The sequence below is a fragment of the Wyeomyia smithii genome, chromosome 3 (assembly GCF_029784165.1).
Source record: "Wyeomyia smithii strain HCP4-BCI-WySm-NY-G18 chromosome 3, ASM2978416v1, whole genome shotgun sequence".
In the NCBI taxonomy this organism is placed as follows: Eukaryota; Metazoa; Arthropoda; class Insecta; order Diptera; family Culicidae; genus Wyeomyia; species Wyeomyia smithii.
The window spans coordinates 165417107-165440615 of record NC_073696.1 but is presented as its reverse complement, the minus strand read 5'-3'; the positions used below and the strand labels follow the sequence as shown (position 1 = coordinate 165440615).

At 36.6% G+C, this 23509-nt stretch overlaps 1 protein-coding gene across 1 annotated transcript in view; it reads right to left on the bottom strand.

Annotated features, from left to right (window-relative positions):
* Positions 1-691: 691 nt before the first annotated feature.
* Positions 692-23509, bottom strand: part of LOC129730686 (uncharacterized) — a 139066-nt gene continuing 116248 nt past the window's right edge. The window contains exons 3-4 of the mRNA XM_055690215.1: positions 3425-3490; positions 692-3364 (exon numbers count right to left, since the gene is read on the bottom strand). Of these exons, the coding sequence (XP_055546190.1) occupies positions 693-3364; positions 3425-3490 (2738 nt within the window). The 3' untranslated portion in view covers position 692. The remainder of the gene's footprint in view (positions 3365-3424; positions 3491-23509) is intronic.

Here is a 23509-nt window from a genome sequence, read left to right as displayed (position 1 = left end):
TTACTTCTTTCAAAAATTAGTCTTGTTAAAAAAATATTATTAGAAAAGTCGATTAACATCGTTGTCTATGTGGCTTGAAATCGCATTACTGATCCTGTCAATGTTCCCTTTGTAGTGTCGCGGCATTTGGGTCTTGAAGTAAAAAAACAAACAGTTGTATACGTGGCGGTTCTACCCCATGTATAATGGGCGGCCTTACCCCCAGTGGAACATTTTCATATTTCACCGAAAAAGCAGTCAAAATTACTCACGGCTTTCGATATTTCCGAAAGAAGACATATTTAGGCAACCGATTAAACGTAAATTCACAAACGAAACAATAGATTTTTAGACAGTAAAGCCTTAAGTCCCGTTGCCGCAAAACACTAGCGCATTGACCGGTTGCCAGCTGAAATGTTGTTTTTGATCATTTCTGTGACCGTTCGTGCACTATCAAAGCGGAAAGCGGTGCAAAATGTTATGTTATTATATTGTAACATGTCTATTGAGGAAATTTTTCAATTATTATATAACTTGGAATTGAAACTACGGTGGGCGGTCTTACCCTGTTTACCCCTATCACATTTTATATGGAAAGACGAAGGCTACCTTTTCTTAAGGAGGGGTAAGCATCTTGACGTTGCTTTTGCATACAATGAGATTTTTTTAAAACACGGATTGATATGGAAATTTAAATAAGTGTAATGCAATATTCAGTAACTGGTATTGTTTATTTCACATGTTATCGAATCATTTTGCATACCATAATCATCATTTAAGTAATCAAGTAAACTATTTTGCTGCAGGTCATATAACAATTTTTCTTGATTTGAATCAAGTAATCCTCGATCACAATTCTGATTAGTTATTGGTAAATCAATATTTGATAGCAAGCTATCAAAATCCATTGGACTGATGTGCCCGGCTCGTATATTATTGTTGCTATTTAAATTAGCAGACAGTTCATTACTACTAATTTTTCCTGTATCAGAAAAGCAACATTTGACACGATTGTATTTTTCTTGCGTTAAATTAGAGCCATTTTCTATAATCTGGCCATTTTCTTGTAAATTGTCAGGTTGCGTATTCTTCGTTTTATTACTTTCATAGTAAGGGTTGCTGGAATGCCAGCCCATACGTTTAACATGCGATGATGTACTAGGTAGTGAAAATCGTGCTACTTGATCTTTTGAAGGGTCAAGGGAACAGTTAGTTATATCTGCACAATTTGAGCTATAGTTTTTGTTGGCATCATGTAAAGTGTCAGATATTCTGGACTTTTTCGAATCTCCCATGTTAATACTATTAAGATGAGTGGTAAGTATATTGGGATACGATTCACTATTCACGAAACGGAGACCATCAAAATCATTGAAAATATGCTTATCGGATTTGTGCTCATGTATAGAACCATTACTCTCAGTCAGCAAGTCCGGTTCAAAACTAATTCTCTTCAGAATATCATTATTGTCCAAAGAGTGCTTTACTGAAAACTGAGAACCCTCTGTATGGGGAATCACAATTCCATTGTCACAAGTATCATCAATGTGCATATGAAAATCTAATAAATTCACATCATTGTAATCGTTCAAAACCAATGGACTATGTAAATTGCAATCGTTCAGCGATTTGGTGTTGGCAGAATGGATTTGACAAGTAATTGCATCAGCACCCTTGAACCCTTGTTTATTTTTTTCAATCGAATTAGGAATTCCAGGTTGAACTTGACCCAAAAGTTTGTCGAGAGTTTCATTATTAGGTACAAATTCTGATATTTTGCCAGAGTCGTTATCACACTGAATAACATCATTAGCAGCATTTGTTTTCCATTGTTCCTCACAAGTTTTATTCGTGTCAAGAACTCTATGCTGATTGTCTATAACATTCAAAAGTATTCCGTTATCAGTATAAGTGTGATCGATTTTACGGTGTACATCTGTAGTATCAGGATCAATATGCACAGTAATCTTAATGTCCATATTAGAGAGAATGTTTTCAGTATGCATTGGAGTTATATTATCTACGTTATTTCTACATCCGTTCAATACAATTGCCTCCGTTTTGGGTTCCATAAGCACATCAGTACTTTGGTTCAGAAGTTTAGTCGCACAGTCCTGATGCGTATGCATTTGTATTAACTTTATCTGCTCCAACTCTTCCTGACTCTTTTTCAACTGCTTTTGGAGTTCTGCAATTCGTTTTTGCTGTTCCTTTAGAAGGTTTTCCTCAGTCCCGTCGTAAGTTTTCTGAGTGAGTACTGGTGAGCTTACAGTAGCCAACACTTCAACATCACTCTTTCCATCGAAATCGGAACTTCTCTCCATTAGATGTAGGAAAGGTTTCAATCGATCAATCAGGGTTGACTTTGATCCAGATACTGGCAAGTTATACTTTTTACAATAACGTTTCAGTTGAAAAACTTTCAATTTATTCAAAACTTCAGTTGTTGGATCCGGTGGTAATTTTAAAGATGTACCCTCATTTCCCTGTAAAGATGAGCCTGTATCCTTCTCTTTATTTAAAGCGGAAAATGACATTTTAGAACTCGCCGGTAACATCGGCGGATGCTTGCAAATTTCTTCCAAATACTCTAGCAAATATTGCTGCTTCATTATAAGTTGATAGTTTGTCTCTCCACTATCTATTGGCACGGAAGATTGCTTCTGCGCATTGGGTGGACCCTTGTATTCATGAAATTTGATCGAGCGAGCCTTAGATATAACTTTATGCTTGTTTTTCTTCTTATTCTTTTCCTTTGTTTCACTTTTTAGTGTCCCGTTGTTATTTTTCCTCGAACAATCGACAGTATTTTCCATTCTGGAACACACGTCAGAACCTATGAACGCGGCATAATTATTTATGTTTCCCGATTCATCATTCAAGGATTTGTCTTGCTTTAGCGATGATGCTGTTATTATAGCTTCAACAGGAATTGTTTCTTGCGGCTGTGCTAAGAATAACACGTTAATAGGCCCAATTTTTGTTTCACCTTCGGAACTCAGAGAATCTTCTTCAGTACAAATCATACTTTCTGGACTAAGCAATGATGCCGCTTCATCAGTAGAAGTATAGTTAACCAGACCTTCTTTAACTATTCGTTCTATTGGCTCTTCTGCATGGAGTATGTTTTTTTCAATAAGTTCCAATGGTCCTGGCCGATGAGATATTTTAGAGTTTAGATGATCTACTAGCAAAGCCTTTTCTAGCATTCTTTTTTTCTCTGCCAGACTAGGATCAATGTTTCCTTCCTGATGTTCCAAAATATGTCTCCTCTCAAGTTCTAGTCTATCTGGTCTTTGCTTAATTTTTGCTTTCAATAAATCTCCTGTTTTTGCCCTTTCAAGTTGCCGCTGTTGTTCATAAATTGCAGGAGATGTTTTTAGAGCTGAAATTAGTAATATAAGTGAAAAAATGTTTTAAAATTAATATTAGTGTCAATGCTTACAGGGCATTATTCCTTGTTCTACCAATTGGTTCATTGTTCTTCTTACCAAGAGTTTCACCTTTAAAGCTAAAAAAAAATAAAATTATCAATGGCATGTTTATTTGTTAAAGTTATGTTTCGCAGTATTATTGCTGCATATTTGATATGACATTTGTACAGATATTTACACCCTTCTGATTCAAGTGTTTTTTTTTTTTCAGAAGGTTTTTTATGTTTTAGTAAGGGAAATGTTTGAAAAATTTAAAAAATCCACTAAAATTGATATCATTAAAAAAAATTTAAACTTGTCACAAGATAGTAAGAAACTTAGTTTTGATTCACTTAGAACTTCTCATAAATAAATAATTATACGACGGGCAAAAAAACAGTAAACATACAAGGCATTTGACTTGCCAAAATTTGCGCTCTACGGGACGCTGATTCTACCGGTGCTACTCTACGCCTTTAGCCACGAGTGCTGGCCAATGAAGGAGACCGACTGGTGAGCACTTGGAATCTTTGAGCGTAGTTCAATACTTGGCGACAAACTGGAGAATGGAACTGAAAAGGGTAGTTGGAGAAGACTAGTCCAAGATCGAGGACATATGTTGGATTCGGCGGAATGACTAATGTATTTAGCAGCTATGCTTTATCGATAAGGATCAAAACAGGATAGGGCTTCAATACCCTGTAATTTCGCCAACGTAATCAACATGTTTCATGTCGACGGTGTACTATGCATTGCGTTTTAAATTAGCCTTCGCAACTTGCCAAGCTTGTTCTGCGTTAACCTGTCTTTAGTTTTAGGCCACCACACTATCGAAGCATACGTTGTTCTTGGCCTTATTATTGCCTGGTACAACCAATTAACCATACTTGGCCTTAATCCTCAATTTCTGCCAAAAGCTCAGAGGGCACTCGTAGCTTTACAGATGATATATTCAAAATGTGTATTCCAGCTAAGTTTCTGATCCAAAATTAGTACAAGGTGTTTGGTCTCAATTAAAAACTGCAGTGTAGTCTCGCCCAATTTCAAACTCTTTAAGATGTACATACCTTTTTTTGCGAGTGCAGTCTACGAACTTAGGCAGCATCCAAAAGTACGTCACGCATATGGGGTGGAGAGGGGATTAAAAAAATCGTGACGATTTGTGACGTAGGGGAGAGGGGGGAGGGTATAACGTTGGGTGACGTCACATAAAAAATATTTGAAAATACAAAATTGACTGAAAAAATTGTTTGGTTTACCTCCTTTTGATGAATAACCAAACTGAAACTCATTAGTCTAGACATATTTACGACAAAAATCTGTTCCATAGAAACACAGTTGTTTATTTTATTAACGTGTGAAGAACAACTTCAACGACGTTTGTTCATTGTTTTGAGAAAACTGTGACTGCATTGACTCCGTTTATATTGGTTCTGAACTGTGAGCTCGCTTGCCAATGAAACTTTCAGATTAAGAGATCACGTTCATTGCATCGTAACTGAGTCTGTTACAAGGTTTAGTCTAAACTTTTCTAGCCATTTGAAAAATCTGTACTTTCTCATAAAAATCTCTTAACTGTACAGTACAGAATCTGTTCCGAAAAAAACAAAATTGATAACTCCGGATCGTATTGGTTTTTTGAGATAGTGTTTTCGGCAATGTTCATGAGAATAACCAAAGAATATTCTTGTATGAAAATCTTGTACAAAACTAGTACTAATTTTTTCTTCCTATTTTTTTTAATTTAGAAGGATGCTTTCTTTTACAAAGTTGTGTATTAGCAAATAATATGCAACTCTTCCAAAGTCGCAACTATTCAAGAAGCCACAGTGTATGAAATGTTCATTTTTTTGATAAAATGGACAAAAAACTTTTATTTCCATTCAAATTATTCTCTAAGTGTATTAACAAATTCTATGAGTTTCCAATCTTTCAAACACTGACCTTTTCCGCAGAAACAAGAGGTTATGGCCTGTAGTTTTGGAGATTTAAAAAAATGAAAATTTTGATAATTTTTTTTAAATGTCAATCTCAATTAACGCACCCACCTATGGTGGACCAAAAGAGTCCATAATTGATTCTCTTTAAAATTTTCGAAGACATTTGGCATAACAATACAAACAAGTTCGAATGCATCAATGATTGCATTGAAAATAAAGGGTCTGTAGATAATGCAAACACGCTGAAGATTATTCAATGGAATATCAGAGGCATCAATGATCTTTCGAAGTTTGATTGCGTTAGTGAATTGTTACAAAGGTACAGTAAGCGAGTTGATGTTGTTGTATTATGCGAAACTTGGGTGAAGCAAGATCGGTCCTGTGTATAAATTAGATGGATACACGGGTCTGTTTTCTTGTAGAGATGAGTCAAACGGTGGTTTATTTGTGTTTGTATGTGGTCCCTGTGGTTCTGTGGTTAGCGATGTCGGTCGGCTAGCACTCTCACACGGTTGTGATATCGGGTTCGATTCCCGATCAAGTCGAGGATCTTTTCGAGCTGGAAATTTTCTCGACTCAGCACTGGGGCACGGTGTATCGTTGTACTTATCCTACACATACAGAGTGTGCCAAAAACAATATCGATAACGAATTCTCTCAACTAATCTAGTTGATCGTGACCGCTATTAGCCCCAAGGCTAAGCGTGCGATATTGTGTGTTGTGTGTGTGTTATTTGTGTTTGTGCGTAATGATTTGTGGTTGATGTTTGTCTAAACAGATTTGAGGATGGTTTACATCACATACATTTTAAGTTACGCTCTTCCGGAAAACAAATAGACTTTCATGCGATATATAGACCCCCATCCTATGCAGTTAGAAGCTTTTTTTTCGAAAAGCTTGAACGTTTTCTATCCAAACTCAGCGAAATAGAAGATTGCATCATAGTCGGAGATATGAACGTTCCAACAAATTTACTTTCGAACAACGTCGTGCGCGAGTATCTGAGACTGCTGACGTCATACAATGTCGCTGTTACTAATTCATTCACAACAAGATCTGTCAGCGGGAATATTCTCGATCACGTCATCTGTTCAATCCCACTTGCCAATACCGTCGTCAATGAAACTATTGATAACGATCTAAGTGACCACAGTTTGATCGTGTCCTCGTTTGCGTTCTCTCGGAAGCTGATCACAAAAACACTGCAAAAACAAATTGTAGCCCACTCTCGTCTAAGTCAAATGTTTATTCAGTTTTACGAGACGCTACCTGAGACTTTGACGGCTAGTGAAAAGTTATCTCGCGTAGTTGAATGTTACAACATTTGTCTTACGCAATGCACTAACACTGTTACTGTGCAAGCGAAAGTGAAGGGGCATTGTCCTTGGATGTCGCTAGAGATTTGGAAACTAATTGGTATGAAGGAGCGTTTGCTGAAAAAGCACAGGAGATATCCCACTGATCAGCACACATCCGAACTGCTCGATCACGTTTCGAAATTGTTGCATCAAAAGAAAACAGTCGCGAAGCGTAACTACTACTATAACTTAATCGAAAGGGCTAGTCAAAAAGACGCTTGGAAAGTTGTTAACGACGTCATCGGGAAAAAGCACAACCGAAAGGAACCCATTCATATCCGAATGGATGCTACTACTACCATCACCGATGAGCGTTCTGTTTGCTCGGCATTTAACGAGTTTTTCTGTGATATCGGAGCTAACCTGGCAGCCACAATTAAAAGCGATAGGAATATTGAACGGTTTTCAACTCTAACCCCGCACCCAACCTCATTTTTTCTCACTCCAACTACGGTTAACGAAACGTTAACCGTAATTATAATCCACATTATAATCCACAGAGCCTAACCCCCTCACAGCATGAAGTTTGCCAGGGGTAGGTAAAATTTTCTCAGCAACTTGTTGAGAAGTGCGTCAACTCTATATAGTTAACAAAACAGTATTTATTTCTAATTTTACAGAATTTTACAAAATTACTCACAGAGTAAAAGCTCCAAGGAGTTCCGGATTGAGATTTTGTCTACATACATCTAGTTCAATATTCTTTCAGCCCTGAGAGTTTCAGGTTGCGCCTTTGTGCGCTAATTGACATATGACATTTAAAAAAAATCATCAAAATTTTCGGTATTCGGATTTTAAAAGATTTATAATTAAAAACTCATAGAGTTTGTTAATATGCCTGACGAGAGAGCCGCCAAAACTATCTTCAGTAGAGAACCAGGAAGAGGCCGTCGACTCCGTGGTAGGCTCCGCACGCGGTGGATGTGCGCGGTGTAAGAAGATGCAAGATCTGCTGGTGTACGAGGAGACTGGAGAACTCTAATTCGTTCGGCCCTAGACCGGTGACCGGTTAGCCAAAAAAGTAAAGTAAAGTCAGTGACGACTGACTTGTTAGGTCAGTATCGAACCTCGGGACCTACAGGCAGGCAGTTTGGGGAAGGACACTTATAATTCAATTTTTTAATAGGGGAGGGGAGTTGCTGTTACGTGACGTACTTCTCCTGGGGGGTCTTTATTGTGTGACAAAATGTAACAAGGTGGGGAGGGGGAGTGAAATTCAATCAAAATTTGCGTGACGTACTTAATCCATCGCATCGTATCCATCGCAAATATGCCTTCGTATGCATCAGCTGCAGCCTAATAACAAGCTATTTCGGTCCCATATTCCATGAGAGTGTAATGTTGGGGTCAACTCTATCTCCGACACTAGTTTGATATAATCTCTCAAAAGCTTTACGCTTTTAATGAAACTAATTTGAACTGAACGGCCACAGTAAATAAATATCTGGGTATACCTCACGAAGTCACAACATTCCGGAAACATTTATTTGAGTAAAACTCTCCGGGTCAAAAATGCATTTACACCGGGCATTGTGCACGACCGCTCATCATTCGTCCCTCATTCGTAGGAATTTAAATCTACTTGTCAGAAAAGGGAAATAAACTTACAACTAACTTGATTGGTACTTTTTGGCTATAAAGAGAGCTCATTGTAGCAATCGAGGATTGCGACGCTGACAGAACCAAAAATGAATGAACTCTCCTACTATTGATAAGATTACGGAGGCAGAATTCAAGATTTGTTCATGGGCGAATATAATGTTGCTCTTCTCGCTGCTGCGGATAAACTTCCTGATGTCTTTAAAGGTTAATCAACCAAGCCAAAGTTATTACAAAAATAAGGTTTGGAAGAACAAAAACAAAAATGTAACCCAACATGGCGAGCTAGTAGTTAATATGAGGGAAAATAACTTTTCCATCATTATCGATGAGTCTACTGACTAAAGTAGCAACAAAACTCTTGCAATAGTGGTCAGGACAATGAACAAGAAGTCATTTTGTGCGAAAGATGTTTTATATGCCGCTATTGGAGTTGAGTGTGCTGATCGCGTGACACTGCACACTGGGCCAGAAATGGAATCTAGCGGAACGAAATTTTATTTATTTTTTTTAAATTTCTTACAATTTTTTCCTCGATAGAAATTTAATAATTACGTCGTTTTCTTCCGAGTACAGCAGTTTCTTAAGTACTTAAGTGGAAATAGTTCACAAAATTTGAAAAAAAACATAATTTTGTGAATTAGATATCTCAGCGGGTAGCAAGTATTAGCAAACCATGATTTTTTCTAAAATTTGTCCATCAAAAAATCTTTATTTTCTGAAAATTTGAAAGAAGTGTTTTTTGGTGTTTTTGTGATATTTCAGTTTGAATATAACCATAGGTTTCATATAAAAATACAATTGCTATGTATTTATTGCATGGAATATAATGTTCAGTACTTTGGTAATAAGAACTTCAACTTGACGCTCAGTTTAGTTCGCGATTTGGCCGCAGAGATATTCAAATTCACAACCCAAATCTTCTTACATGTTAGTAGGAGAGACTAAAAAATGAATGAAACTGCGCTGTCATTCATAAACAAACATTGATAACCTTTTTGGAAACAGAGAAAGAATCTGGAAAAAATCTAGATCATTTATGAAAAATCTGGAAAATTGGACATTAAATCTGCCTATCTAGATACATGTTCAAAAATCTGGACACCTTGCAACGGGTAAAAATCAGCAGAGATTTTTATATTTATGAGATTGTCCGTAGCTTGTACCCATCGTTAGGTAGCGAAGCTGGTTCGTTGCATCGTAGTACCGTTTTGATTCAAACTTCGAACAGTCTCAAACTTACAATGAAAGTCGAATTATTATAGCTGGTGTAATAAAATGAATGATTATTATATACCATTTTGTTCCTTGAAATGTCCTTCACCCAGTGATGTATAGCTCTTTACTATAAGGCCACTTCCGGGGTAACAGCAGGCGTTGAAAAAAGTGACAGTCAGTGTTCAGACGGTTTGCCTATCTATCTCTTAGCGATTACGTTGAAGTGTTCGGAATTTGAATCAAAGCCGATTTCTAAATTCTTTTTATTTTCATGTAAAAAACGTATTCAAATCTATATAAATAGCACTCAATTGCAACAACAATAAAATAACCAACATGCTAAACCCTTAGGATCGATGAAAACGTTCATTTTCGTTGATTTTTTAGTGCAAGAAGTTACATCAGAGCTTAAGTGTTCTAAATTTGATACAGTACGGTACGTGTTATGAGCAGTCTTGTTCTTTTACTCATCTTTGTGCATTTTTCAACACATAAATTGCATCACATCAGTTTGTTAGCAGGCATTGTGATGAGCAAATAAAAAATACAAATGACAAGCATCAAATTAAACAGCGCACTCCATCTGTTAAAGGTGGAAGTTTGCTATGAAGGTGCTAGTAATTACATCGCTGCGAAGACAGAATGTGCGTATGTGGTGGTCCAGCCTGCGCATTCGGTTTGCATTCGCATCGCCAGCACACACACTGGCGTGCGTAAGTTCCACTTTACTCAAAAGACTGCGCTACCAAAACTGCTCAATCTCAGGCAGAGTTCCCAGTCTTTTTGATATGGTGTTTTTGGTGCGGTTGAGTGAATTAACTGTGTCTGGGCTAAATTTATCATAAACCTGCACCGTAATAATAAAAAAAACTCAGTGAGAATAACACAGTGAACATAGCGCAGAGCCCAAAAAAGTTTTCAACCAGCTAGAATTTTCATCATAGTGCCCTTATCAATGAGTAATAAAAGTGCTATCTATATTGTATCAGTTGCAATCGAGAAAGTCTCTCTGCGAGAGCTTTATGCGCTTACTCTTCACAATACAAGCTTTCTGATGTTGCGTATTTGGCTTTCTTTACACAGTGTGCATTTGTTTCCAGCGTGCGAAAAAAATAATCAACTCATCCGTTTTTTTCAACATGCTTCTGTGTTCTGTGCAAATTATATGAGCCACTATGAGTATGCCAAGACTGGTTATGAGTGGTTACGAAAACTTAGAAATCTCAGAGCACCCACCGGAAATACCCAAGACCAGCCAGAGGAGGGCAGGGGGTGGCGTTGCCCCCCCCCCTTAGTTGTTGACATTGGTGCAGAATTTTGTTTTCAATAACTCTAGTAGCACAAAACGACATCTTTAGCCCATAGAAACATCTGTGTAAAGTATCAGCCAGATTAAATTGATAATTGATTGAAATGCTTGTTGCGTGGAATTGCACAAGTTTTACAGTTGATCCACCAAGGACATTGCAGCGGAAAAAGTACTAGGCAAATCCGCCTGCATCAACTAACTTGGAGTATTGGAACCGAGCTGTGACAATTCCTTACCTATATTCTCTTGTAACCTCACAGTAAACACGGTTCGGTGAAGATAATGCACCTGCCTACGCGTTGTCCTTGCTGCATCCCGCTAAATACGCATGTCGTTGGACGAGTTCAAGCGCAAAACCGAAAGTTTCGTAATTTTTCACGAAGTTGGCAATTTTGTTGGAGAGGTGGAAGTTTGGTATCAACATTGCAGCAGCATGTGAGCAGATCGTAAGAACTTGGAAGGGCTGGATATTGTAGACCTGCTAGTTAAAGTCCGTTCGTTCTTTCCTGCGACTGAGAAAACAATTGAAATTGCCAGTCCTATTGTGCACTACGTACACTACACCAGTGAATTTGGTTTGCAAGATGTGTTAGTGTTGATTCCGTGCACTCCCGTCAATCAACAAGAGATGAGAACAAACACGGAGAGCGTTGAAATTTGACAACGTTGTACACTCTCCGCAAGTCGCATGCTGCTTCATTCAAGCATCGAATGCAGCTTCATGAGAGAATGGGTAGGTGGGAAACTTAATGAGGCCCTCGCCATGCAGTATGCGGCAAGTGTCATTTGTGACAGTAAGGAATAATATTAACAATGAAAACGATTACGCGCGTCCAAGCACATCACGAACTGTTTTGACGCTATTCGCGCCTCGCCGCATTCTGCATGACAAGGGCCTAAGACCGGTGTTAGTATTGGCTACTGAAAATACTCTCGGTGCCATTGTATGTAACACACACGCGATGTTGTATTGCCTGGGTGGTAGAATGAAATGATTTTCTTTCAGTACTTTTCAAGAGGCAAATGCAGTACGTTAAAATAAATATGGAGCCTTGTTGAAAACCTTCTAAACAAGCCATTCTTAAGACGAACTGTAGAAGATAAGCTTTTGGTCACAAAGATGCAAGTTCCTTGACCAAAGCTAGAAAATCTCAAGTCAACGTTTGTCAGAGGTGGAATGACAATTACACGAAAATTTAACGTGAACGCTTATGATGCAACGTGGCTGTGCGGGTCACAGACACGTGGTAAACTATTTTGCTGGCCGTGTCTCTTGCTTCAAAATCCTAGTAATAAATGCGTGTGGATAAAGGATGGATATGGGGATTTGGACCATCTTTCCTCGGCCATGAAGGGGCGAATTTCTGAGAATAAATCTGTGGTGGCATTGTGCAGCTCGATTCGAACGATTTTCGCTATTTTCGAGCACGTCACATACTGCCAGTTTTTCTTTGAGCTCAAAAGGAGCTTTCATTGTCATTTATTTGTCCTTCAGCTCATCTAACCCGCAAAGTCGAAAAAAATACGAAAAACGAAACATAGCGCTTACCAGCGATCATTTAGTTTTGTTCGAGTTACACGAAACGAAATGCGCAATGCCACCCCTGGTGCTTGAAGACGATATATTTATAAATAAATTTGCTTCTTTTTATGACAGTTAATGATAGATTTCTAGAAAATATGAATACTAAATCAGATAAATGCAATGCATGTGTTTTATTATGTACATTTCTGGTGCTGTCCACTGGGGAAGAGGGAGGGGAGGGGGTAGGTGTTTGTATGGGACAATCTTGAGTGCACAGTCAATATCCAAATCCACGAGACGCCACTGGAAATTGCACTCATTCAGCACATTACGTCGGGTGAAAACCTGGCTGAGGTCAACAATGGTTGAGCAGCGGTTGAATGCTCTCTGCTTGCTGAGTGTTCAACGCCAGATGGTTCGTGATAGTTCGCAATCGTGAAAAAATTACTTTTTTTTCAAAGGGGGGGATTTGTTAGTAGCTTAAATATTTATGATAAATATTAGTAAATAATGAGTATGTGTGTCCAATAGAGTGGCCATTTTTGTAACATCATGCGATTTCGATGAGCGCCGGGCGGAAAAAGTTTCCTTTTTACTCCAAAAATTAGCCATGAAAATTTGAAGTTGATCCGACTTCAATTAATGGACCCACATAACGCTTATATTTAAAAAACTAGATACTCATGAAAATTGCGGTTTTTTTATCCCTTTGAGAAGTTTTTTGCCTTAGTTTCTTAAAGTAGGTGTATATTTTGCGTCAAAATACTCTTTAATCATGAAACCATATCATTGGGGACATTCACATGTTTCGTAACGCTCAATTTTAGCAATACCTTCCATCCCTGAATAACACAATTTTGCATGGGGGCCTCGCACAATGGAACTCTTCATTTAATATCCCCTTCTTCTGAGTACGTTACGTAATAAATGAATGATCTCTTGTATTCGTTAGAGGATTTGAAGCTACCACTCAGTGATTATGAAGTGAACCGTCAATATCGGATTGCTGAAGCAAAATTATTTAAGTTATTAAGAGCTCTTTGTATGGATTTAATGTTAATTTTAGTAGTATTATTTTTTTTCTATGAAACAGTTTAGCACTAGTTATCTAAATTCACTAGGACGGTGATTTTCTTTTTTCAAATAAAGTCGGTAGATCTCATGTTGATCGAACTGCAATTCTTATGAGTTACGATGGAACAGAAAAGTTCTTAGGCGCGCTTAAAATTGATTCAAGCTCCGGTAAAAATATCGCCTAAGAGGTTCATAATACGCTAGTGGAATATTTCGGAAAAGTTTCGAAAACTAACCAATATTACTTGTCCTTCATATCATATCTATTCACTTTTATGCAAAATATATTACATGACAAAAGCATCGGACTTTAAATACCTTTCTTCAACCATTTTACAAGAGCATCAAACGACATTATTCACAGCTTCAATGATCCAAAAGTTCGCTCGAAATGATTCGATGAAGATTGCAATCGAATCAAGCAATTTTATGCAATCAAGTTCGCGGCGATTATGAGGTGCTCTTGGAGTTAGCATTTACATTTCCTAAAGTTACAATTTTGTAAAGCGACCCTTTTTCACTTATCACACGCAAGATTCATGGCAAAAAATTTATTTGCTGAGGAAATATTTGCTCTGATCTTTGACCATAAATTGCATTCGAGAAATGTCCCTTTTTTAGTCAAACTTTACATTCAGGTGTTTTTCAGGTGTACGAATTATTCAATTAATGAATTTTCAAGTTATGAATTTTCTACGGGATTCTTTCGCATATTTCGAAATTGATAGTCGTTTCAGACGGTGTAACTGAAAAGATGAAGAATCGCTTGTGGCATTCAAGCGCAGAATAAGTTGGATTGGCTTGATATCCCGCTTGAAATTAAACAAAAAATGATCAGGCGATTAAACGCGGTTTTTAAGGTGAAACGATATTGAAGCCACGAACAGCCATTTTCGAGCCACCACTTCGAATTTTCAGAAGTACAAGATTCGGAAATAGATAATGCATTCCCTGTGAAAACGCTATTATAAGTTTGCTTCACCGCAGCAAACATAAAACAGCGTTTTTACAGATGACGCTTCACCTGTTACCGAGTCTTGTGCCTTTGAAAATTCGAAGTGGTGGCTCGAAGTCGACCATTTTTGGTTTCAATACCGTTTGGCCTCAAATAGCTGATGTCGAATGTCGCAAGCATTGAAATCCTGAACAGTTATAATTTAGGGGCCATCCACATACCACGTGGACAGCTTTTGGGGGGCCCCACGGAGGGGGAGGGGGGGTCAAAATTGTTAAAAATCTGTCCACGTGGTATGTGGATGACCACTTATCCCATCTCGTTTTATATAAAACCAATGCTTTCTTTTCGAGTTTTAAACTAAATATTGATTTTTTCGACCCAGCCGATTAAAAAAATAATGAGGAATAGCAAACTTCTGTTAAAAATTATTTGCTATAAAGACGCCACAGAACATGGTGTTAAATTCATGAAAAGTTCTAACCGTGTTCCAACAATAATGAAAACGAACTTTGGTTTATATTGCATGTTGTTGATTCATACCGTAAAAATACCCACCTCATTCAAATTCCGAACTTTTTAACAACACCAATAGTTTTAGATAATTTTGAACTTAAATTAGGATAATTTTAGAGCGGTTTTATGAAAATACAAGTGTATTTGAATACGTTTATCGAGAGATATATGTTAAAAAAAGAAAAATCTCCGTACAATTTTCATGTAAATCGATTTTTAAAATATAAGCGCTTTGTGGGTCCATTAAATAAACTCCGATCAACTTCAAATTTTCGTGGCTTATTGTAAAGGTCAAAAGGAAACTTTTTCAGCCCGGCGCTCATTAAGATCGATAGTTTCAAAAACGGTCATAAAAAATATGGCCACTCTAGTGTCCAATCACAAATGGTGACTTCTCAACACTGTTAGAAATTTGTAATTTTATTTGTTAGGATTTGTTGGCTTTCGCAAATAGGACTTATCATTCGTAGGGATTTAAACCTACTTGTCAAAAAAGGAAGTAAACTTACAACTAACTTAATTGCTAACTAATTGGCTATAAAGAGAGCTTATCGTAGCAATTGAGGAATGCAACGATTTTTGTCGAAAATTGTTAATAATTTTATTTGACATAGCTTCGCATGTTTCAGCACCAGTAAGTCTATGTAATTCGAGTGTACCAAACCAAGGAGGACGCTTCAAAATCACTTTCAGAATTTTATTCTGAATCCTTTGAAGCGTTTTCTTCCTTGGTAAACAACAACTTGACCAGATCGGTACAGCATATGGGTCATTCCATGTCAAGTGTCCGAGGAAATGCATCGACCATCTCCGATTTCGACCAAAATTTGTGAGTCGATGTATTTTGGACCGGAACTTAAAAGTACGAAGTGTTGTACCGATTGGTGGACCCCTCGGCCAATGGGACTGCCTCCACTTTTTGCGAATTAAGCAAAACACCTTTTTTATTTTGTGAATATCTCGGGACCCTGAAGAGCTACAGGTGATATTGACATATCATTTTGAAGGGTTTAAGATGTAGAATCGAACTACGTGATAAATTTTTTTCTGCAGTGTTGCCAACATTGCATTTTTTTCGATTCAAAACTTAATTTGCAATTTCCTCAAAATACCCCCCCTTCGATTTTAATTTTGACCACGCCAATGTATTTAGCAGACGATTTTACATAGGAATCACTTATCAGCAAAAAACAAAATGTCGCGTTCCAGAGATACAGCATTTTCAAAATTGCAAGATTTCGAATTTTGTCTACGCACGAAAGCGTTTCTATATAAATTGCTGCTATCTCAATGGTATTCTAGCAGGCGTTTGTGTTATCGAAGAGATGTTCCTTAGAGGAGCATCCGTTAATGATGTAACGCAAAAAATACCGTTCTAGAATCATTTTCACGAAAAGTTACAGGAGAGTTTTGGTTACACTTTTCACATGAATCTTCATTTTATTGATTTAACACATTGTAAAGCATCCTCTCTAAATTTAAAACCGTTTCCTAACAGGCGAATGGTCATGTTTTTTCCTGATTTAAGGTTTACTATGATTTCAAAATTGTAAACAATGTGTCTCATCACGTGTGCAGTCATTTCATTCTTCAAGATGGTGTGTTTAATTGGATTGTATTTAAAACAAATTTGTATCGCTGGAAAACGGTATTGGTTATCACAGCAGCTTACGCGATGAGATTTACTAGCTACTAAGGGAGCATGCATAAATGACGTAGCTATTTTTTAGGTTTTTGTTACCCCCCTTCCCCATTTACCACCATAGCATTTCGTCACAAACTCAGACCCCCTGTAGATAATTACGTAGCTTTATAACAAACTACACTCCCCCCACCCCACACCAATGACTTTATTTTGCAAATTTTATTACTAAAAACATACATCGTATCATAAATGAAAAAGACAAGACTAAGAATTAAAAATGACCATAAACAAACAAAGCGGTGAAAAAAAACAATAAGAGGGGGGATCCTTCTATCACAATAACAATATCGCACGCTAGCCTGGGGGGCTAATGCGATCTCGATCAACTAGATTAGTTGAGAGAATTCGTTATCGATATTGTTTTTGGCACATTTTGTATGTTGTAGGATAAGTACAACGATACATCGTGCCCCAGAGCTGAGTCGAGAAAATTTCCAGCTCGAAAAGATCCTCGACCTGATCGGGAATCGAACCCGATATCACAACCGTGTGAGAGAGCTAGCCGACCGACATCGCTAACCACAGAACCACGGGGACCACTTCTATCACAACTAACATGTTTAAACTTATTGGCAAAAATCGGGAGAAGACTGTTATTATCAATAGGATCATAGCAGTAGTCTCACAATTGTCCTGTACACTAAACAGTTGGCTGCGAAGCCTGTGTCAAATAACAGAACAGAAAAAGCCACCTCCGCTCTAATCCTGGGTAAAAAGTAGAAGAAGAACATAGGCAGATGAATGTTATGATAGGCTTACTTGCTCTATGACGTGCTATGATATGAGCAAATTAAGATATTCGGTTATGATAAAATATTTTGGATGCGTTCGGAGATTTGTTTGAACATGTGGTAAATATGCAAAATTATGAAATGAAATCTTAAATCAGTTTCAAAATTCAAATCATGGACAAAAGTGTACATTTACCAAAAAACAGTTTGAATTTAAATACGAAAAATGTAGTCAAAACTCTCCTGTAACCTGTAGTGAAAATGATTCTAGAACGGTATTTTTTGCGTTACATCATTAACGGATGCTCCTCTAAGGAACATATCTTCGATAACACAAACGCCTGCTAGGATAGCGGCAGTTTACGTAGAAGCGGTTTCGTGCGTAGACAAAATCAACAATCTTGCAATTTTGAAAATGCTGTATCTCTGGAACGCGACATTTTGTTTTTTACTGATGAGTGATTCCTATGTAAAATCGTCTGCTAAACACATTGGCGTGGTTCAAATTAAAATCGAAGGGGGGGTATTTCGAGGAAATTGCAAATTAAGTTTTGAATCGAAAAAAATGCAACACTGCAGAAAAAAAATTTATCACGTAGTTCGATTCTACATCTAAAACCCTTCAAAATGATATGTCAATATCACCTGTAGCTCTTCAGGGTCCCGAGATATTCACAAAATAAAAAAGGTGTTTTGCTGAATTCGCAAAAGGTGGAGGCAGTCCCATTGGCCGAGGGGTCTACCAACCGGTACAACACTTTGTACTTTTAAGTTCCGGCCCAAAATACATCGACTCACAAATTTTGGTCGAAATCGGCGATGGTCGATGAATTTCCTCGGGCACTTGACATGGAATGACCCATATAGCATTGCTGGTCTAAAAATTTGTTTGTAAATCAAAAGGTTATTCTTTAAACTAAGTTTAGAATTTCGATTAATGAGAGGATATAAACATCTCGTATACTTGATGCACTTTGCTTGTATACTATCAATGTGCTCTTTGAAAATAAGTTTTTTATCGTAAATTAGTGCCAAGTACTTACCATTGTCAGACCAACTAAAAATAACCCCATTCATCCTGACAATGTGATTATTGTTTGGCTTGAGTAAAGAAGCCCTAGTCTTATGTGGAAAAATTATCATTTGAGTTTTAGAAGCATTGGGAGAGATTTTCCACTTTTGCAAGTAGAAAGAAAAAAAATATCTAAACTTTTCTGCAATCGACTGCATATGACACGAAGACTTTTTCCTTTTACGGAAATGCTTGTGTCATCGCAGAACAATGACTTTGTGCATCCTTGAGGCAAATCAGGAAGATCTGGAGTAAATATGTTGTACAGGACTGGACCCAAGACTGAACCTTGAGGCACACCTGCTCTGACAGGAAATCTATCAGATTTTGAATTCTGATGATCAACCTGCAGAGTTCGACCAGTAAGGTAATTTTTTAAAATTTTGATTATAAAAATAGGAAAATTAAAAGTTTGCAATTTCGCAATCGAACCTTTATGCCAAACACTGTCGAATGCTTTTTCGCTCCAGTGGAATAACCTTCAGATTTGTTAGCTCGTATCATATTAGTTACTCTGAGCAATTGATGAGTAGTGAAATGCCCATGGTGAAATCCAAACCGTTCATCTGCAAAAATTGAATTTTCGTTGATGTGTGACATCATCCTGTTAAGAATAATTCTCTCAAACAGTTTACTTATTGAAGAAAGCAAACTGATTGGTCGATAATTTGAAACTTCAGCTGGATTCTTATCCGGTTTTAAAATTGGAGTAATTTTTTGCATTTGACCATAATTTGGAAAAATATGCAATTTTGAAGCAGCAATTGAAAATTTTCAATAAAAATTCCATTGTGCTCTTAGGGAGATGTTTGATTAATATATTAAAGATTCGATCGTCACCAGGTGCTCTCATTCAAGTTAGTTTCAATTATTTCTGCAGGTAAAAAGTTCTGGAAAGAAATTAAATCAAATTGACGTGTGACTTCATTTTCAATTGGACTCACAAAATTCAAATTTGAACTCTGAACACTCTTAAGCTGATGAGCAAGTCTTTGAGCCTTTTGTTCATTGGATACAAGAAAACGTTCATCATCTTTTAAAACTGGAATAGGCTTTGAAGGTTTCTAAAGAATTTTCGACAGCTTCCAATAGGGTTTTGAATATGGTTTAAAATTTTCAACTCTAGTTTCAAAATGTTGATTTCTCAGAAGAGTAAATCTATGCTCAATCTTTTTCTGTAAATCTTTATTAATAGGTTTTAAAACAGGTTTACGAGAACGTTGATATTGACGTCTGCGGACATTTTTCAAACGAATTAGAAGTTGAAAATTTTCGTCAATTATTGGTGAATCAAATTTCATTTGAGCCTTTGGAACAGAATAATTTCTGGCATCAACAATTGCACATTTTAATGCTTCCAAAGCGGAATCAATATTCACTTCATTTTGCAAATCAAGCTCATTATTGAAATTTCTCTCAGTATGAGTTTTGTATCTTTCCCAATTAGCCTTGTGTTAATTAAAAACAGAGCTCATAGGGTTTAAAACTGATGTGATAAAGAAAAAGTTATTGGAAGATGGTCAGAATCAAAGTCAGCATGTGTGATCAATTCACTACATACATGACTTTGATTTGTTAGCACCAAATCAATTGTTGGTGGATTTCCTACAGAAAAAAGCATGTAGGACTATTCGGCGACTAAATAGAATAGTATCCTGAGGAACAATCATTGAATAAAATTTTGCCATTGGAATTACTTTGAGAATTATTCCTTGATCGATGTTTAGCGTTAAAATCGCCGATTATCAAGAAATTTGAACGATTTCTGGTGAGGTTTTGTAAATCACCTTCAAAATAATTTTTGTGCTCGCGTGTGCATTGGAATGGTAAATATGCTGCGGCGATAAATAAAATCCCAAGTTCAGTTTGAACTTCAATTCCCAAAGTTTCAATAACTTTCGTCTCAAGATGGGGAAGGGCACGATGTTTGATTCGGCGATGAATAACAATTGCAACTCCACCGCCGGAACCGTGAATTCTATCATATCTATGCACCACGTAGCTGGGATCATATTTTAATTTGATGTTAGGTTTCAAAAATGTTTCAGTAATAATTGCAATGTGCACATTATTTGCTGTTAAAAAATTAAAAAGCTCATTCTCATTGGGCTTCAATGAGCGAGCATTTTAAAATTTTGATTGTTTTATTTAAAATCATTGTAAAATTTTTAATTAGAAACAATTTGAATTGTAAAATTTGTTCCAATTTGAATGGCTCCAAGCATGGATTTTGCCTGCAACATGGCGTTCATAAGATCGATCATTGCCTGTTGCAGAAAATAAAAGTTTACCTGCCGTAATAGGCCCCAAGCAGTTGATATTAGAGAAAATTTTTTTTCGGTAGTAATATTAGCTGGGCTAATCAATGTATTTTTATTTTCTACCGGTTTTGGTTTACCTCACATGTTAACGGTCATTTTCGAATTACCAACATTAGGTGAAATAATGTTCGAACTACCTGCTACCTGTGCATACGTTAATCGGGTATGCAAAAGAGTAGAAAAATAAATAAAAAATCTATCAGATTTTGAATTCTGATGATCAACCTGCAGAGTTCGACCAGTAAGGTAATTTTTTAAAATTTTGATTATAAAAATAGGAAAATTAAAAGTTTGCAATTTCGCAATCGAACCTTTATGCCAAACACTGTCGAATGCTTTTTCGCTCCAGTGGAATAACCTTTAGATTTGTTAGCTCGTATCATATTAGTTACTCTGAGCAATTGATGAGTAGTGAAATGCCCATGGTGAAATCCAAACCGTTCATCTGCAAAAATTGAATTTTCGTTGATGTGTGACATCATCCTGTTAAGAATAATTCTCTCAAACAGTTTACTTATTGAAGAAAGCAAACTGATTGGTCGATAATTTGAAACTTCAGCTGGATTCTTATCCGGTTTTAAAATTGGAGTAATTTTTTGCATTTGACCATAATTTGGAAAAATATGCAATTTTGAAGCAGCAATTGAAAATTTTCAATAAAAATTCCATTGTGCTCTTAGGGAGATGTTTGATTAATATATTAAAGATTCGATCGTCACCAGGTGCTCTCATTCAAGTTAGTTTCAATTATTTCTGCAGGTAAAAAGTTCTGGAAAGAAATTAAATCAAATTGACGTGTGACTTCATTTTCAATTGGACTCACAAAATTCAAATTTGAGCTCTGAACACTCTTAAGCTGATGAGCAAGTCTTTGAGCCTTTTGTTCATTGGATACAAGAAAACATTCATCATCTTTTAAAACTGGAATAGGCTTTGAAGGTTTCTAAAGAATTTTCGACAGCTTCCAATAGGGTTTTGAATATGGTTTAAAATTTTCAACTCTAGTTTCAAAATGTTGATTTCTCAGAAGAGTAAATCTATGCTCAATCTTTTTCTGTAAATCTTTATTAATAGGTTTTAAAACAGGTTTACGAGAACGTTGATATTGACGTCTGCGGACATTTTTCAAACGAATTAGAAGTTGAAAATTTTCGTCAATTATTGGTGAATCAAATTTCATTTGAGCCTTTGGAACAGAATAATTTCTGGCATCAACAATTGCACATTTTAATGCTTCCAAAGCGGAATCAATATTCACTTCATTTTGCAAATCAAGCTCATTATTGAAATTTCTCTCAGTATGAGTTTTGTATCTTTCCCAATTAGCCTTGTGTTAATTAAAAACAGAGCTCATAGGGTTTAAAACTGATGTGATAAAGAAAAAGTTATTGGAAGATGGTCAGAATCAAAGTCAGCATGTGTGATCAATTCACTACATACATGACTTTGATTTGTTAGCACCAAATCAATTGTTGGTGGATTTCTTACAGAAAAAAGCATGTAGGACTATTCGGAGACTAAATAGAATAGTATCCTGAGGAACAATCATTGAATAAAATTTTGCCATTGGAATTACTTTGAGAATTATTCCTTGATCGATGTTTAGCGTTAAAATCGCCGATTATCAAAAAATTTGAACGATTTCTGGTGAGGTTTTGTAAATCACCTTCAAAATAATTTTTGTGCTCGCGTGTGCATTGGAATGGTAAATATGCTGCGGCAATAAATAAAATCCCAAGTTCAGTTTGAACTTCAATTCCCAAAGTTTCAATAACTTTCGTCTCAAGATGGGGAAGGGCACGATGTTTGATTCGGCGATGAATAACAATTGCAACTCCACCGCCGGAACCGTGAATTCTATCATATCTATGCACCACGTAGCTGGGATCATATTTTAATTTGATGTTAGGTTTCAAAAATGTTTCAGTAATAATTGCAATGTGCACATTATTTGCTGTTAAAAAATTAAAAAGCTCATTCTCATTGGGCTTCAATGAGCGAGCATTTTAAAATTTTGATTGTTTTATTTAAAATCATTGTAAAATTTTTAATTAGAAACAATTTGAATTGTAAAATTTGTTCCAATTTGAATGGCTCCAAGCATGGATTTTGCCTGCAACATGGCGTTCATAAGATCGATCATTGCCTGTTGCAGAAAATAAAAGTTTACCTGCCGTAATAGGCCCCAAGCAGTTGATATTAGAGAAAATTTTTTTTCGGTAGTAATATTAGCTGGGCTAATCAATGTATTTTTATTTTCTACCGGTTTTTGTTTACCTCACATGTTAACGGTCATTTTCGAATTACCAACATTAGGTGAAATAATGTTCGAACTACCTGCTACCTGTGCATACGTTAATCGGGTATGCAAAAGAGTAGAAAAATTGGCTGGTACAGCGGGGTTGGAGAATTATGTTTTGAAGTTTGTTTTGGTTGGGAAATTGAATTTTGTTTACCTTGCCTTACCTTAATAATGGCTAAACGGACTGGGCATTCGTAAAAATTTGACATATGATTGCCGTTACAATTGACGCACCGAAACTTTTTACTCTCTTTCACAGGACATGTGTCCTTTTTGTGAGAGTTTCCACAATTAAGGCATTTTTGGTCCACGTTACCAAAATTAGATCCATGGCCATATCGTTGGCAAGTACGGCATTGGCTGTACGGCTTTCCACCTCCGCCAAACTTCCTATAAATTGCCCACTTTACACGCACATTATATAAAACATGTGCTTTTTCAAAAAATTTTAAGTTGTTAACCTCACTGCGGTTAAAATGAATTAAATAGTT